This window comes from Peromyscus maniculatus, chromosome 19 (genome assembly GCF_049852395.1).
Source record: "Peromyscus maniculatus bairdii isolate BWxNUB_F1_BW_parent chromosome 19, HU_Pman_BW_mat_3.1, whole genome shotgun sequence".
Taxonomy (NCBI): Eukaryota; Metazoa; Chordata; class Mammalia; order Rodentia; family Cricetidae; genus Peromyscus; species Peromyscus maniculatus.
This window is the reverse complement of record NC_134870.1, coordinates 62,947,039-62,966,177: the sequence shown is the minus strand read 5'-3', so window position 1 is coordinate 62,966,177 and position 19,139 is coordinate 62,947,039. Positions and strand designations below refer to the sequence as shown.

At 36.1% G+C, this 19,139-nt stretch overlaps 1 protein-coding gene across 2 annotated transcripts in view; it reads left to right on the top strand.

Moving 5' to 3' along the window:
• The window catches only part of Dcc (DCC netrin 1 receptor), a 1,155,384-nt gene that overhangs the window by 711,990 nt on the left and 424,255 nt on the right, over positions 1 to 19,139 (top strand). For both annotated transcript variants that reach the window (XM_016001609.3, XM_016001571.3), the window contains exons 6-7: positions 3,191 to 3,345; positions 5,889 to 6,009. In XM_016001609.3, the coding sequence (XP_015857095.1) occupies positions 3,191 to 3,345; positions 5,889 to 6,009 (276 nt within the window). The remainder of the gene's footprint in view (positions 1 to 3,190; positions 3,346 to 5,888; positions 6,010 to 19,139) is intronic.

The window sequence follows — 19,139 nt, the reverse complement described above, 5'->3', positions numbered from 1 at the left end:
TTGTTATACAAGTTGGATACAGAGCTAGAATATTAAATCGAGGAGAAAAAAATAAACCCCCACATACAACTGGGATGCAAGTTTCTTATAATATGCTGATGACATATACATACACACTCCCAAGACAAATGGCAGAAAACATAGACATGAGCCCATTTAGGATACACAAAATATATGTTTAAATTCCCCATGTAATTTAGACAAATATTTCTGTTCACCAAATATCTACTGTAGAAATTAATGAATCAGATATAAAAATTTAGTTAGGATATCCAGTATAGACATGGTGTCCAGTGTGATGCCTCAAGACTAAGTACTATAGACAAAGAACAGAAACACAGTCTGTGAACTCACATATGTATCTTATATGTATATGCATATATACATATATATATATATATACATATATATATAATATGTAAGTGGTAGTAATTATTGTGACAGTCCCTAATGGTTACCATGTTAATGTTTTTATAGGGTTAAATGGAATTATCCCTTTCATCATACGTAGCTGAATTTTAATCTTCAATAAAGTGAGATGTTTTCAGAATTGACCATGTAATTAGCTCCATATTATCTATCCCCAGGAGAAACAATGAATTAGAAAATGATTCCTACCTATCAGATTAAAGAACAGAGTACTTCTGAATAAAACTATTTCAAAAATAGAAATCACTTAAACATAATTGTTTTCCAAATGCTCTATAATAGAAAGTATAGTATTTTGACATTTAGAATACAAAAAGAAAATTCTAATTAGAAGACATGGATATAACATAATTTTGAAAATATCATGAGTTACACATGTCCATGTAAAACACACGGTCAATGTATACATTCATGTAGGTATTTGTATAGATTATGAACAAAAGAGTAGTACATTTGGTATAGGTTATGCACACTGATTGGCTCTGCTATTGTTTTCCTTTAAAATATGTGTTGTTTCCAAATTTTATCTCTCATTATTTTCAATTGTTCTCTCTAAGTTAAAAACAAGGATAAAAATCAGAGAGACTTACAGGGAATATACGGAATAGGATTGAAACTGAGCCCATTCTGACCCCATCACTGGGTTTATTGAACCTATGCTTTCTTCTGGAACTATTTAAATTTTGTGTCCTCCTTTCTTCCTTTTCTATATCTTTGAACCTTCCTGTGGCTACTTCTAAACTTTTAGGTTGTTCTATTCTGCTGCATTCCATTTATTTCTTTCCTCATCGTCTCCCTATCTAGTTAGTTGTACGTGAATATTTACAGACACATATTATTGAAATATTTGTTTCAAAGCAGTTAATTACCTTGAAAATTTACTATTGAATGTGACCCAATTTTTCAAACCTCCAAAACCCTCACATATTTTCAAAGCCTGATGAGAGGTCACAGTTTGAATACATAAATTTAGGGAGTTTCCCTTGTCCTAGGACAAATAGAAAGATTGGAATGTGTAGACACATGCTATTAGTTCTAAAATAGCTATGAGTGCTTATATACATCATTTCTGAGATGATAGAAAGGTTTCTGAGTTACTTTTCCAGCAGAATTTTAGGTGGCAAAAGGCAGATGCAGCGAAGTAATTGAGAATGTGGACAAGGCCGCAGACTGTCAGGCACTTAATTTACAAGGAGGGCAATTTTGAAGAAAGTTATGTAAATACTTTGTAGTGTAACATTTTTGTTTTAAAAAATAAGGATAATACATCATGCCTCGGAGAACTATGGTGCAAATACTAAATATAAAGAGAATGGACTAATAAATTCTACTTGGTCTTTTCCCAGTAAATACTGGCTGTTGCTTAGTAAATAATCACCAGATGCAAATATGTTGTAAAACTAAGGACAGAGTTGTAAAGATTCAAGTCATATATATTTCCTCTGAGGCACTCATAAATATTTCAGATGTCTTTTGGTACATTGTCAGTGAACCTGGCAAAAGAATCAGAAAAAAATCATTATGCTAATAATATTATCAATATTAAATACATAATTTAGTCCTGTATACTGTGTTTAGAACAGCTCTGAGACTTTTTTTGCATGACTTTACACCATGAATATTCATGATTCTGAGTCCAGTCATCTAAGTCAATTGCCCCAGTGAATGATTAAAGAAATTAAAATGAGTTTAGTCCTGGAGGTTCAAATATTTAGCTACAAATCAAGACTAAGACAGGCTGAGAAAGAAAGATGGAAGAGACCAAGATGAAAACCATGATGTTTATATTGTTTCTCTCCAATGCTCTAGTGCTTGGTGAATAACAAAGATGGCTTAAATACTTACTGTGGTATTGTAGGAGCACTTGCTAATCCTGGTTAGAAAAAGATAAATGTGTAGTTACCCAAATGTATGAAAGCTATCACTCATTGATCACCGAACATAGTAAAAACAATGATAAAAACACAGACTAACTCAGATGCACGTTTCCTATGTAAACTAAAACTGTGACTGATAGGCACTGAATTTTGTGTTCCTTCTCAGACTACATGAATATTCAAGTCATATTAAACCTTAATGCTCCCCATTTTTTTCTTGGTTTTGAGGAACTGATCTGGAAAGCGTCTTGAGCTAATATGTTTTCTGTTGTAGTTTTCTTTCAAAAGCCAATTTCCATTATAAAACATCTATTAATATGGTAATTAAGATGTTAAATGAAAGTAATAGTTGACATACTATACTCAGAAAATAATAATACATAGTGTAGTGATGTAGTATAGTCCATAGTTGTTAAATGTGTTAAGAATCTAACTAGGTTATTTCACTAGAGGGTCTCTATAAATAAGTAACTCTTGATGAAACTTACCATTACAGGTTTTCCTGATCTCATGATCTGAATTGTCCGGGACATGTAAACTTAATGTTCTTTCCTAACATACAGTTTCCTTAGAATTATCTACCTTCCAGGTCAAATGGATACAAACATTTGAGTATTCAAAATGTTTATTGTGTATATATATATATATATATATATATATATATATATATATATATATATATATAAATTTTTCCCCAAAGCTGTTTGTTTTTCTGTCCTACAGTAAAACATTGTTGATGGGGGGTGTAAATCCTCCACCAGTTCCTGTTTAATCAGCTAAGAGATGGGGGGGTGACACAAATTTCATAGCAGTGTTTTTAATTCAGTGAGACCGCAGCACGCACACCCATATCTCCACTCACTTATTGTTTTCTGTCTTTGCAGTTCCACCATGGTTTTTAAATCACCCTTCCAACCTCTATGCCTATGAAAGCATGGATATTGAGTTTGAATGTGCAGTTTCTGGGAAGCCTGTGCCCACTGTGAATTGGATGAAGAATGGAGATGTGGTCATTCCTAGTGATTATTTTCAGATAGTGGTAATTATCTCCGTTTCATATTAGTTTTGCAATCCCCGTCATTATTTGCTATTTTTTCCACTAATTTTTCTTTTCTGAAAAATGAGGTGCACTAATTTCTGATATCTTATATGAATTGTCTAAAGACAGCAAATAATTTGTAGACTTGGAATTCTAGACGGTTAATCTTCCATCATGTTTATTTTAAAAAAGAAAAGAAACAAGGAAGGAAGGAAGGAAGGAAGGAAGGAAGGAAGGAAGGAAGGAAGGAAGGAAGGAAGGAAGGAAGGAAGGAAGGAAGGAAGGAAGGAAAAAATTAATGAAGGAAAGGATGGAAAGGGAAAGAAGGAGGTAGGGAATACAGAGCAGAAGAGAAAGCAAGTGAGGGGCTTGAGACTCAAATATTTTCATTGTCATTTCATGGGCTGGAAGTTAAAATCTCAGTCCTAGAATGAAGGTCTATGATTATTTTATTCGTTCAGCTTCTACAAAGTGTAATGCCTTTCAGTAAGATATGCTTCCTATTTTTCTGTTTGCCCTACTGCAGTTATGTATGCTGTCCTCCTGATTCTTTTTCCATATGGAGCCTGATAACCCTATTGAGATGTAATTGTAATAGTAGAGACTGTGGTCCTGGCACTAGCCAGAAATACCTATAGTCTGTATTGTTTTGTAATTATATTTTCCATGTTGGAAATAGAAGAGACCATGGCTCTTACAGACCCCATAAACTCTAGTTTATATTCAGTATCCCTGTGGGAGATCATACAGTATAGGTGCTGTATTCATGGTTTTCTCCACTACTAGCAGAATCTTTGCTCATTTGAAAAAGCACTATGAAAACTCTCTGTTAGGTGTAGGCTAACTTCAAAGGTTCTGATTCCAGGCATATGAATATATAAGAACTATAAAAAACACTTTTCAACTATAAAGGAACTGTGTGACTAAAGAAGATGGCCTTAGGAGCTTTTGTGTCTGAGACAAATGTGACCCTGTCAAAGAAAAGCCATCACAAAGCCAAGTCTCCCAGGCAGATGGAACCAGAGTATGGTCATCCAGTGAGGCCAGCACAGTCTCCCCTGTGGCATTGCATGTTCTTGTTGGTAAATGACTCCTTCACAATCACACAGATCTCTGTAACTTCCATGTTCTCTTAGATGTATGCATTTCTGTCACACTATGTTTCTAACAAAAAATAATCTGCAAACCATACCTTTATCACTTCTGTCACCATTTTCCATTTTCACTTTTATTTTCATTTGTTTAATTGGTTGGGTAAGAGTAAGAGAGGGCACCATTTAACTTTTGAATGCCACCCCAATCCATTATTTTAAACGCAATGCTTTTTCCACTACCACTGAATTAAAAATGACCTGCCATTGGGCAGCTTGAAAAGTGGTCCACATGCCTAAAATATATGCTGCTTGCATGAAAAGGAAATTGTTGAGTGCCCTTAAGGACACATGATAAAATGCAACATTTATTTTTTCTACAGTTTGAATAATCTTTCTCACAGCATGACTCATTACAGCCAAGCTATTTAAATGCTTCTTTTCTTTAGGTGGAAGAAAATGTATGGTATATGCCCTATTCACATCAAAATATGCTTAAAAATACTTCCTGAATAGTTGCAGAAATCTGGGAGGCATTGTGTGTTACACGTGTAGTGCTGAGCTCAGATAGTAACTTAGAGGAGAATTGTTAATTAGAAGTTAGCCAGCTTTATCTAAGAATTTTACATCAGTTGAAAATTGACTACAAGACACTAAAAACAATTAAGAATTCCCTGTGAGGTAATATTTATCTCTTAATGACTTTAGGGAAAGTGATTTAACATGTCTCACTTACTGAACTAATTCTTGCACTAATATGGAAGATAAACTGAGTTCGTATAATTAAATACTATCTCTAGATCACTTTATCATCCATCCTTGAAAGAGATTGTGGTTCAATTTATATACAAAAGGAGTTAACTTTACTGTGTTTCCACAATGAATTGCTGAAGGTGAAAATTTTCAACTAGGAACAAAAATAATCTGAGCATAAAATCTACCACAAGCTCGACTTCAAGCACCCCAAGGATTATGCCAAAGGATCTTCAAACACTTCTTTGGGATAACACTTCCAGAAATGATTTAACCTAGACACTTTGCTATTTAGAATTTGCAAGGAGGAATGGTTTTCCTTCATTCACTCGTGTTTATTTACCTATCTATCTCCTAAATCTAGCTCCCTTTATAAAGTGAAGCAATAAGGTGTTTTTGTTTTAGATACTGACATTGATTTCTTGCTTTCCTGATACATATTTCTTAATTTAACATTTAAATATCTAGGAAGATGTTTAGTTTTGTGAGTATACATCCCTTGCAGAAGTAGGTAGAATTATACCCATGAATTAAGAAAGAGTGTGAGGAATGTGAAATACCTCCCAGATGGCATAGGGCATGTTGGCTAGATATCCTCATGATTTTTCTTATGTCTTCTGTTCTCTGTGTTTGTTCTGTTACCTTGAAGTCATTCTGCCTTTTATAAAATATCTCATCTGCTTTTCCTTTTCTTTCTAGGGAGGAAGCAACTTACGGATCCTTGGGGTAGTAAAGTCAGATGAAGGATTTTATCAGTGTGTGGCTGAAAATGAGGCTGGCAATGCCCAAAGTAGTGCCCAGCTGATTGTCCCCAAGCCTGGTAAGACATGGGAACTATGAGACTTAGAGTCATAATTGTATGTGGCTTGCTTGTAACATCCACACAATTTCCCTGTGGCTCAAAGTCAGGATGAAATTATTTATATAATCAAGGTATACATATGTGTATTTATGATATATCCTTTCTAAGAATTTTTTATTAGATCTGTCTATCTTATTCCTCTAGCTGTCATATATGAAATGAAATCTCAACTTTATGAACATTAGGGCTTCTGGTTTCAAAACAGCCACAGACAGATTATTATTGTCTGTCTACTTTTAGGCCAACTTTTGTTCCCAATACTCTGTGTAAATATAAAGTACATTTAGTATATACTATTATATATAGCTTATATGTATTATGTGTAAATTTAGTTTTGTGTGCATATACACACATGTACTCATAAGGCTAATGCATGAATATTTACACCATTCTTGCATCTATGTAAGTTGCAGGAAAAGGGTTGGTAGATTCTCCTAGTACCTGTTAGAACTGAGTAGAGGCCTAGGACCATCCTAGCAGCTGCCCACAGGAAGTTCTGAAATAGGTCCATCTTCATGTTTTGTGGGATTTTTCTCTCTTCAAGTAATCCAGTAATATAGATACAAAGAGATACCCTGGGGAGAGAGTGTGTGTGTGTGAGAGAGAAAGAGAGAGAGAGAGAGAGAGAGAGAGAGAGAGAGAGAGAGAGAGAGAGAGAGAGAGAGAGAGAGAGAGAGAGGATTGGGAACGATGGCAAATATGAGAAACGGAAAAGGTATTCTAGCTGAAAACTATCTGGTGTTATTCACAATGCAGGGATGAGAAAGAAATGTCAACAGTGGGAAGAAACTGCATTTGTACTCTTGAAAAGAACAAAGAACCAGGGTAAATCAAGGCAGAAGATTTATTGGTAAAACCCATACCAAGAGGTCCTCTCCTCCAAAAGAGAGAGATACAGTCAGGTGTGAAGTTAAGCACGAAGCTAGGGCAGAGGTTAGGGCCTAGTATTGAGAAACCTAAAGAGGAGGTCTCTGAGAAACACAAATGACTACCTCTGAAGTATATGCATGCATATTTTCCATGATGGTGGACTTTGAAGGGCATATATTGAGAAAACCAGACTTGGCTTCATCACACCAAGATCTTTTTTCCCCCTCTGACCCCAAAGAAGCTCTAATCACAGGTCAAAAACAAAGTCAAGAGACTAAAAGTGCAGGCACCATTAGACACACAACTGTTGCTTGTTTTGGATCACAGAACTGCTTCAGGATCCGGGGACAAACAATAAAGTTACTATTAACTTTACTGTTTTGATTAAGATTACCTTAGAGTATTTATATGTTTGTAAATGTGTATGCTTACAAGTTTGCTTGTGGTTTGTGTTTATGCTTAAGTTCTTTATTTTATAGGATTGATTTGTTTGATCGTGTGTGTGTGTGTGTGTGTGTGTGTGTGTGTAAAGATAAGCTTTTTTTTTACAATTTCCCATAGTTCTGCTCACCCAATACGCCTATTATAAATATTGAATTGTGTACATTCCATAATGTTCCCCTTTCAACAGCTGTTGGTTTTGTTTAGTAATATACTTAGATTCTGGTTCATTGAAGTATAAGAGTCTGTAAGGGGACATAGGCCTCCTTTCTAGTAATGTTATTTGGCTCTGTACTAAGGTCAGCTTAGGTGTTCTTTGTGATCTAGGTGTAGAGTATTTCCAGTGACATTTTGGACCAGTATCTTTTACATTTTTCATTGAATTAGAAAGAAATGATATGAAATGAAGACAGAAGTCCCAAAACATGGAAGAATATTACTATGACTCTCTTAACACTCCCCCGATAAGTGATGGATTGCTTTTTCCTGGCTTGTTAATCTGGTCTTCACATAATGTCACTCTAATTCCTCAGAGATGCAGAGTGGGCTGTGCACACAGATGGTGGAGAGGCCAGCTATAAATATAAATTAAGCAGTGAGGTTAACCATGGTGTGAAGAACATAGCCCTCTCTATTTAAATTTAAACAATAAATGGTCAACATACATTTTGAGGCACATTGTGGCCCTGCACAGCACAGCTGTTCAGCTTTGGAGTGTCCATAGACTTGTGGCTGACAGTTACTCTTGGCAACCATTACAATCTGTTTCTCCTCCAAATGAAGACAATAACCTGTTCAACCCTGTGTCCATTTACATAAACCTCGTGATGTTTGTCCAATCTTTTATATATAGTGACCTGATTTTTCCCCTTAAGTAATTAGTGACTTGGGTATTGCAGTAACATAATCTTCTTAATTAAATTAAGAAGTTAATAATATGTTTTTCTTTACAGAAAACAAATTTTGAGAAAATATTGAAAATGTGTATATTGTAAAAGAGGAAACACATGCATGGTTTTCACTAAATAAAGATCTATCAGTAGCATTTTAAAAATCATTATAGTGCAGGATGCTGTCAATAAAGGTACTTGGCTAACACTGTCAAAATAAGTGCATAGTGCACACTTCATGATTTCTACCTATCACACACATTTCCATGGACAGAGGATAGCTCCTCCACATTTAAGAGTTTAATGAATACCAGGAACACATAGGTACATTATGTAAACAGTGGCACATATAAATTAAAGCAGTTTAGCTGCTTTATAACACTTTAAGAGCCTAATAGTCTCTTCTCAGAACTGACAACAGAGTTATATTTCTGATGTTGCTGTTCATTTCATTTAGTGCTTTGGGATGAGGAGGGTATAAAGGATGTTGAAAAGAAGCCTTTTTTTCAAGTAAAAGATAATATAGGTCCAATTCCACTATTTAGCAAATAACCCAGCCCCCCAAAAATGTGTTAAGTGTCATAAAAATAAAAACATTTTAGTTTAAAATTTGTAAACTGATAGCCAGAGTTGCACATATGTAAACAGGAGCTAAGATCTTCCTTGTGTTGCTGATCATGGTAAATGTCCCCTGAGTCACCATCTACTAAACTGGACTGGGGATAAGTATTAACTGGAAAACTCTGTGTATAAGGTATTGGATGTAGATGTTAACCATTTTTTTGAACCTGGAGAGAGGGGAAATAGGAAAGAGAAAAGGACAAACAATGGATGTATTAGTTAATTCTAGTTGTTTATTATGACTCTACCTTCTGGGATACATTGAATTTATTCAGTGTCCCCTGTAGTTCACTGGAAGTAAATATCTAGTTATGGGATGAGGGTTGTGAGACTACTAATGTACATATCACGGAGGATTATATAATCTGAAAGGTGTTTAATAGAGATACGTAAGAATAGAATAAAATTATCATGGGAAGAAATGGTACACTCCTCATATTTTACCACACATTTCCATGTTATCACAAATAGAACACATTTTTTAAAACTTTGAATGTATTGGGCAAACTATTCAAATCAAACAAATTAGAGAGAAATATAGAGTGGGAGTCTCGTGCCAATAGTGTGTATTTCCTAATGCATGATTTATTTTTTTTTCTCTCAACTGTAGGTAACAAGATAGAGTTTCACTGTGGTAGAGGAAATAAATTGGTGAGATATTAAGAAAAATGAGAACTTTAACAATTACCTGTCTCCCCGTTGGAAAGGTCACCGATTACAAATGATACTGCATTTTAAGCATTTTATTAAGGCAGTATATCATATAGCCTGGAATTAGCAAAAATATTTTTCCTCATCATGAACACCAACACATAAAATCAGAAACCTGTGGTATTTTCTTTGTGAATGGTTACAAATCAAGATAGAAAACAATTTAGGAATCCAAACAGACAGATACTATACCTGTGTGAATACTGCTTAACTACATGTCAACTTCAAGCCATGGTGGAATATATTTCTCAAGGTTGCTTTGAACTAATAAATCTGCAGACATTTTATAAAACATTGAAAAAGAGTACAATTGGTTGCAACACCAAGAGATCTATTAGAATGCAATTTTTCAGTTTAAAAACACCCACGCAGCTATATAGAAGAGCCTACAACTAAAGCTAAAACATGCCTTAATCATGGTAGCCACTGGTGGCCAATTAAGTTGAGTCTCTCTTAACATGAGAAGGGATTCTGCAGCATAAATGCTTAATCATAGGTAGTAGATTATCAAATTGTTCCTAGAACTCAGGAACACAAGTTAGAAGAGGATTCCCATGCGCTAGACTAGTGTGTTGGAAGACCAACTCCCATTCATGTCACCAGACAGTTCCCTCCTACAAAATAAACTGTTCATTGAAATGACAATATCCTTTTTCCAAGTTCTTTCATTGGGTTCAAATGAGTAAAAGTTCAGCTTGGCACTATGGAATAAATCCCTATTGTGGTGAACATACCATAGAACACAACATTCCTAGGGAACTATATTTCACAAATAGTTAAAAATTAATCCTAGTCAAGAAGATACAGAATAAATTTTTCAAAAAGAGTTAACTGAAATTATTAGCTTCATCATGTGTGTCCATGAATTCAAAGCATTCAAATGCTATACTTTGCTTGCCTTGGTAAAAATGAAATTAAAAGAAAATTTGTTCTCACCATCCCTCCCACTGAAGTCTCTCCTCTTACTGTAGGAAGTACAGATGCTCAAGTTAACTATTTTCCAAAAAGGCACATTGATTTAGCACAGTTTGGTCATTGACCCTGTATTAGTTATTGAAAATGAGACACTTGTGCATATGCCATCTCTGCATTCTTATCTGGCTCACTTCTGCACAGCTAAAAACATTGAGAAGGCCTAAACGTCAATGAACAGACTCTTAGGTGATTGTCAAAACTTTGCAAGACTCCATTTCCTCAGTTATAAATTGTAATGGGGAATTTACTCCAAAAGACAATGTAAGGGCCGAGGAGGTGGCTCAGTTGGTAAAGTACTTTACTCAGAAGTGTGGAGACCAAAGTTCCGATGCCCAGAAACAAACAAACAAACAAACCAATAAAAACGTATGTAATAATGGGCATTTGACATCCCAGTGATGGTGACAGGACTGTGGCAGAGACAGGTTGATCTCTGGGGCTCCTGGCTAGACTGGCATATATGGTGAAGTTCCTAGTCAGTCAGAAATCCAGCGTCAAAGTAAAGGGGAAGGTGTCTGAGTAATGAAACTGGGATTGTCCTCTGCTCTGTCCTAATCACACATATTCAGATAGATGTACCCCCACACAAGCACTCTCTCGCAGACACACACAAAAAAACTTTAGTTAATAAATGTATTTTAAAGGAATTTGTAGGCTGTAAGTTGCTGCACAAAAATTGACCATTGAATTCATCTTTTTGTTTAGTGTCAAGATAAATAGGTACTTATTGTGATAGATAAAATAAAAGCTTTATCCCACTGTCTTCTCCTACCTTCCATGGACATAATTAATGAATGAATATTTTAATGCTAATGCTTACTTAAACTGTAGATTTATAGTTCAGTCAGCAAAGTTATTAGAAAGAAAAGAAAAGTGACTAGTAGTGGAAAGATTTTCAGGATAGATACCCATATCAGTTGAATAACTTCCACATCCAATTCTTCTTAACAAATAGACAAAGACTCTTCAACAAATAAAGGCTTGTCATTCGTCTTGTCCTTCATTCTCTATGTGCTTCAAACAAGGAGCCAATCCTGTGATAATCAAGAGGATGTAGCCGTATGGCAGACTTTGACATTAAAAATGAATTCTGAAATGATAGGAGTGCATTGAGATCAGCAATAACTGTAAACCATTCACCCTGGGAAATGTGATAGACTCATAAATATTGATCACCTCATACTCTGGTGGTAAACACACCAAAGAATGCTATAATCCTGGGGGGTTCTTAAAATTCTAAATATTGGGAGAGCGAGAGAAAAATGTTGATTTTCCATCAAATACAAATGTTTTATATTTATTATATTTTTATCTTTTGTTTATAAATCAATTATTCCTTTTTAGAGAGCTGCATCTACATATAATACACACATATGGATTGTGTATATATATGTTTATATATACATGATATCTTTTATTCACTATAAAATATCTTAAATAATAAATAAAATATATAATTAGACATAACTTAATAGCTCAAATATTATATATATAATTCTTATTTATTTTAAATTATTTCTTGAAGACTATAATATAATTACATCATTTCCCCCTTCCCTTTTGTTCCTTCAAGCACATGCATATAACTCTCCTTACTCCTTTCCAAACCCATGGTCACTTCATGTAATTAACTGTTGGTGCATACGTATATGTGTATATAGCCAGATAAGTAACTACAACCTGTTCAGTCTGTATAATGTTACTGACATGTATGTTTTTAGGGCTGACCCTTTGGTACTAGATAACCAACTGATGCACTCTTCCCGGAGGAAGACTATTTCCCCTGCTCTCTGCATTCCTTAGTTGCCTGCAGGTCTTTGTCTATTAACACGCCTATTGTAGTCTTTGTTCAGATCATGTTTAGGCAGTCATGATGGTTTGAGCTTGTTCTTGTAGTTTCTGACATATCTAGGAGACACAAACTCATGGCAAACTCCCTGATCCTTTGTATTTTACAATATTTCTGCCTCTTCTTCCACAATATCCCCCAAGCCTTAGGTTCAGGAATTGTATAATAGGTGTATCTTTCAGACTGGGCTCGACAACTCCACATTTTGATTGGTTGTGGTTTTCTGTAATGGTCTCCATTTGTTACAATTAGAAATTTCCTTGATGAGGGCTTAAGACTTTTTTCTGTGCTCTACACAAATCTATGTGTACCATAAATCCTAGAAACAGATATGCTAAGGCAGTGATTTGAGTAATTGCTTTGGTCAAAACCAAAATTGAGATGACCTACAATACTTAAAAACTAACTCCAACTCATCTCAAGGATGCACTACTCTTGAATTGTCTTATCACCAACTGAAACATCTACTTACATAAGTAAGGGCTCAGTAAAACCACAGAACTGGATCACTGCATGGGGAGGAGGAAGGGTTTATTGGGGGCTCAAACTGCAAGGCCATCTCTCACTGTAGTTGGGGGAGCAGAGAGAAGCAAAATGTTGGAAAACAAAGTGGATTTTTTTATGACAGTCAGGGGAATGGGGGTCTTTATACTAATGTATTCTGTTTAAATGAAGGGGGGACCAGATGGCCTCACCCAAGGCAGTTGACCTTTGGGGTTTAAGGGGATAAATGGAACTTCTTAGCAAATAGAACCTGTGTTAGAAGTAACGCAGTAAGAATCCTTCAGTTTTCTAGATTAGTGTCCTTCTTTTTAAGTCACTGTTAACAGCACTGCCATTATTGGCGGGAGGTGCTCTTTAGACTTAACACTAATCTCTGTATATTGTCTGGTTGAGACATTTAATCTTTCTCTTCACAGTCCATAGATACTTACGAGTCATTTCATTATTAAAATTGAGGACTAGATCATTAAAAGAACTCTGCCTTTGGTTGCCAGAGTGTTTTTCATGTTTATTACTATTTCCTCACCCATGTGACTTAAGCAATTATTCTCTGCAAGGTGGTATTCTGCCTTGCTGGAAAGGACAAGGCACCAGTGAGAGCTCGAAGTTTAATGATGGGAACAATCCTCCTTTGAGCATGAGAGCTTCTAAATCTGTAGAGCCTGTATACAGTTGCAGGAACCAGAAATAGAGTCCTTAAGTAGGTCAATTGTAGTGATGGTGAACAGTCCCAAAACTATCTCAGCCTCTTGTGTCTACTTATTATAAAGGATAAGGACATGACACTAGATACTGGTCATTGATTTAGAGAATTTACTATACTCCAGTGGCAGTCATCCCATTGTTTGAGGATGTTATCTACCATTTGCTTCCTCAAACACACCCTATATGTTTTACTTTGTTTGTATAGAGTCGGCAGCATTTCCATGATTGAAGAATCACTAGATCCCATTGTTGTGTAAACCCACTTTCCTTACTCGGGATTTTACAGAATTATTAGAATTTTATGAACTCTGAGACAGCAGTGCAAACTGAAGCCTTGAGAAAAATTATGTGTCTAGTCTAGCTCATGAATGTCTAGTGTTTCTAGAGTGGATGGAATCCAAACAACATAGCCCCGAGAGTCTAGCTGGTGCCTAAATGATGTTTAATTAGGAGCTCAACTTTTGGCTTAGTTGCTACTCAGCCATGCATTCAGTAATGACGGGAGCTTCCAGGAGCAGGAGCCTATGCTGATGGGTCAACTAGAGTCTTCATCCTGTCTTGTGCTTTTCATTTGCATCATTGATATGCTGCCATTGGAGCTGGAGATTGAGTGCTCAGCCTGCTGGATTTCTTTCACATCATTATCTCTTGCTTAGTAACTTTTGTGAAGATATCATACTGTGAAGGATGCAATCTCTTTTGACCTGAACTTCAAAAATCTTTCCACTTGATGTTAAATTCCCTAAGCCCATCCACAGGCCTCTCCTCCAAAATTTCTGTGTTTCTGATCTCCATATCACTCCTCTTCTCAGTCCATAACAAATCAGCTAAACTACAGCATCCTGTGCTTGTGCGTGCATGCGTGCGTGCATGTGTGCATGCATGCGTGCGTGTGTGTGTGTGTGTGTGTGTGTGTCTGTGTCTGTGTGTGTGTGATAGAGAGAGAATGTGTGAATGCATATGGGAGAGAGAAAGAGATCTGTGAATGTGTGTATGTGTAGTTTTAGTTTAGGTCACTTCTGTCTTAATATATGTTAAATCATTCTTCTCATTGGGAAATGTCTCTCCTTCAGTGCATTCCTAGGTGATGCTTTAGTATAGGAATTATATAGCATTATACTAAGATAGTTAAACTTGATCTTTTCCTCCTGATTTCCTCCTGAGTCACATTCCCATAAGTGAGAATTGAGAGGAAAAAGTGCTCTTGTGCAGTAGCATTTTTTTTAAAAAATCAGGGTGAATGGACTTCTGGAATTATATGTCTTGCCCCGCTTGTTCTTGGTACAATATCTTTTTTTTTTTTTTTGGTTGTATCTTTTTATCTTTAATCACACCCCCAGATTTGGATCTCTTGAGTTCAAGGACACCCACAGCAATAAACCAAAAGGCTGGAAAATAAACTAAAACACCACCCCAAGATACCCACTACCAATCTGCAATCCACTCTAGATTACTAAAACCGCGTCCTGGGCTATAGGATAAGACCCATTAAAAAAGTTATTTAATTTCTGTGATGCTTTATTATCAATCTAATACAGAGACAAAGCCCAACACCCCTACCAACAAGCAAGCTGAATAACATTTAATAAAAAGAACCACTTTCTTAATACCGGGAGAAAAAAAAAGTAAAACAAACAAAGTGTTAGAAAACCCAAAGCCTCCAAATCACAACATTTGGAAGCATGGCAACTGTGAGGTAAAAGCTACAAGTCCCAGGGCAGAGACAAAACATCCACAATGAAAAGACTCGCAAAAATGGCTGAAGTAGAGGCCGAGGTATTAATAAGGCTGTGATCCCCGGCCAAACCATGACACACTCTCAGAGATCCTCAGAAGAGGTGTTGAGCTCCTCCAAGTCTTCCAAAGTTTCAGAGAGCCCGGGGCTCTCCTGCTCTTCCAAGACTTGCCGAGGTTTAAGGAAGAAGTAGGGTCCCGCGGACATATTTTTCCTCTCCCAATACAGCAGGCTGACGCGACAACTACGCCCTGCTAAGGACAGCTTTTGCCTGGGCGGACTTTCCAGGCTCGGCGGCGCAGGCGCAGGGGCAACTCTCCCCCAGTTGTACTTGCAGCCAGGGTCATAATAATAAAGGCTGCACTGGCACCCTTGGATCTCTGGTTTGGGCTCGCTGTCACGTGACTCGCACACACACTCACTCAGCTCCTCTCTGCATTTCTTGGACCACTCCTTGTGGTCCTCCACCATGACTTCTTCCTCAATGTCTTCTACCTCGGGGTTGACAGCCAAGGCCTTGCTTAGCTCCTTGCTTTAGTCTGGCTCCTCCTTGAAGTGTCTTTCCAGCTCTTGACAAGCCTCATGGGTAAGCTCGGAGTGTTCATTCCCGCCGGCTGCCAACCCCTCATCATCCAAACCTTCTTCTGAGGGCCCAGACGTGCACAACTTCGGAGACTCCGCCATCTTAACCACGGTCACTTTGGCTGCAGATGATCAGTTTGGTACAATATCTTTATGTTATCACAATGATGAAGGTCTCTTGACCTTTTGACTTATTTGGACATAGCTAGTGCTGCTCATGATGGGCTATTCTGGCCACTTAATCAGCGATTCTCCCATGACTGGTATCTTGTTTCCTTCAACACACTCTAATATTCTCCAAAAGCAGTTTTATAAATGGCATTTATACCTCTCAGAGAAGTGATCTGACTTTGTTATAGATTGCTGTGTAGTTTTCTTTGTGATTCTCTTATTGGGGCTTTCCATGATCTTTACACAAATTCCTTCTTCCCTACATTATAAATATTATATAATCCAAAAGTAACACAACCCAAATGTCAGGGATGCTCACAACATATCCCAGACTGGCCAAAACACCTGTTTCCATGTAAGAATGAAAACCTTGTAAATTACCTGGTAAATCATTGCAAAAGGCATGTGCTGCCTGAAAACCTCAAATACTTAAAACATGGAGAATTCTGTTAGTTTTATGGAAGTGTCATACTCAAAATTTCTTCTCACTTGTAAAATATATAACATGGTATTTCTCAAAACATAGTACCATTAAAATCTTTACTGGTACAATAGGCCATATCATCTTTATTGATTTTATCTCCCACTCTCTAGGCATGTGATTTTGAACAAAGCATCCCATGAAGTTGTCATTTCTTGCTCAGTTGATCTGACTAAAATGATCTTATCAGTATAATGGCCAAGTAAAGTAGATTGCAAAGTAAGTGTATTGACCAGATCCCTTAGGACTATGTCAAGACAGAACATAGCAGTGTTAGCAGAGCCCTGGGGCATGACTGTAATGAATAGCACTTTCCCATCCCAGTAAATGAAAATGTTTGATTAGCCTTTCTTGTAAGGCTGAAAAAGCACATCACTGTGGTTAAAAATGTTTCACTGGAGGTTATGTTAATCTGCCATAGATGAAGATATGGCTTCTGGCACCACCAACATAATATGAACCACATTTAGCTAAGTTTATGATTATTCACTGCTCTAGGCTTTTACTAGTTCTTGATGATAGGATTGTTGAATTACATTAGAATATGATACAAAATATCATTATTTAGAATGTTCCGAGATGCGCTATTCCTTGTGATTTTTCCAATAAGTCATATGATATGGCGTAATTGCTATGAAAATTGAAATACTGAGCTGTAACTATATAGCAGAGTAAATGTGTAATATATAAATTTTTAAATAAAATTTTTAGTAGAATATACCTCTCATAAAATAGATTTTAACTTATAAGTCAAATACAAATGGAACATCCAGTGACATTTTAGCCAAAAAACTATGTTACTTTTTTATTTTGAAATTAAAATATGTATCTGCAAATAATATCAGACAAGGAGCAGGAAAAACTAAAACATAAAGGGATTTTGATATATACCTGTGATGTTGCCTTTGACATTGGTTCCCAAATTACTCATAATATTGTCTGCTCCTCCTTCGTGTATTTAAAATGTCTTAGGGAATAAGCTTTTTGACTAGAATATTTTAATCTAAAGAGTAATTTAAAAACACATATTATTGTAGTTTATGGAAAAGCAAATGCAAATGGTTATATCTGTTCCACTTATGTAACAGATCAGCACAAAGAAAACAGAAAACACAAAAGAAAATAGCAACTTGAAGAACCATCTTGTTAAAAACTATTTGCTACGATTTAGAATCATAATTCTGTTCAGCATTAGAATAATACAGCTTACAATATATAACTTTTTATTTCATAGATGGAAAGAATCCAGATACCATCCTTAACACTAAATAATTAGCGGTAATGCATGCAGATTTGACAAACAATGATTGAAACTTACGTTAAACTTGCCAAGTGCTAGATAATATGTTAAATCTCAAATTCTTGAAAATAGTAACTGATTTATCCCATAATACAAAGGAGGAAATAATGCCAAACTTTTTGGAGGATGAAAGTCACTGAGAAATGAAGCAAATGCCCAAGGACACATAACTTTGAAGGAGTTTACCTGACTTGTCAGCCCACACTCTCAGCTAATGTGTTATGACTGACAACACACATTCTGTCCACTTATTAGTCTGCTTAGATATTTGGGTAAAACTTAGAAGTTATCAGAATCATTTGGGAATATGTAATAAAGGAGAAGATTGAAATGAGTATAGATTTCTAAGATTCTGCAATCCAAATGGTATCTGTCCAAATTAACACCATGTTAGAGCCCATAACTAAATGCAGACTAGGTGTGGAATAAATTTTGGGAATCTTACGGGCAAATACCACATATTGCTTTGTGCTGTAGCTTGCTATCCTGTGACCATAGTAACCATCATTTCCGCCAGAGCAGTTATAACTGCTTATGACTATAACTACTTGTTAGAGGATCTCTAGACCTAGCCTATTGACTATTGAAAGGCATTCATAGAAGGTGCAGGTGGGGAGGGTAAATGGATTATCACCTGAGATTCTGTGCCACTCATCCATCACCTATCAGCCAACTAAGTATGATTCTTCCACAATTGTATATGGCTTGTGCTCTCAGGAGGTGCTAGAGTATGCAGATGGTAGATAATTCACTTAAATTTAAATTTAAATTTGTCCAACTATGGGGAAGATATTATCTGTATTGGTGTGAGACTTTTCAATGATACAACTGCTATGGAAACACCACACTCGATAATCACCAAGCTCTTTTGTAGAAGATAGTTCTTAACAGTGGACCTTGAGGAAGTCACACTTGGTTTATCATTATTGTCCCATATGGAGAGGTTTAGGTTCGTTTTCGTGCCTCTAGTGAAAAAGTTCCCACAGCACCTTGATGTCCATGAATGGTTGGTTTAACAGTTAATGAACTTGATGCAAACAACTTTAATTGTCAAATTTAATGATGCATAGAGAACTTCTAATGGTCTTTAATTACTTAATAGTTTGCAAATACATAGGAAAAATATATGCATGAAGCTGGAATGCAGATTACAGATGGCAGATTCTTTTTAAGGAAAGTTTAATTATTTCAGCTAATTATCCTTAAAGTCTAACAGAGCCCATGTTGATTGTGCTTTTTGTGTTTTGTTGTTA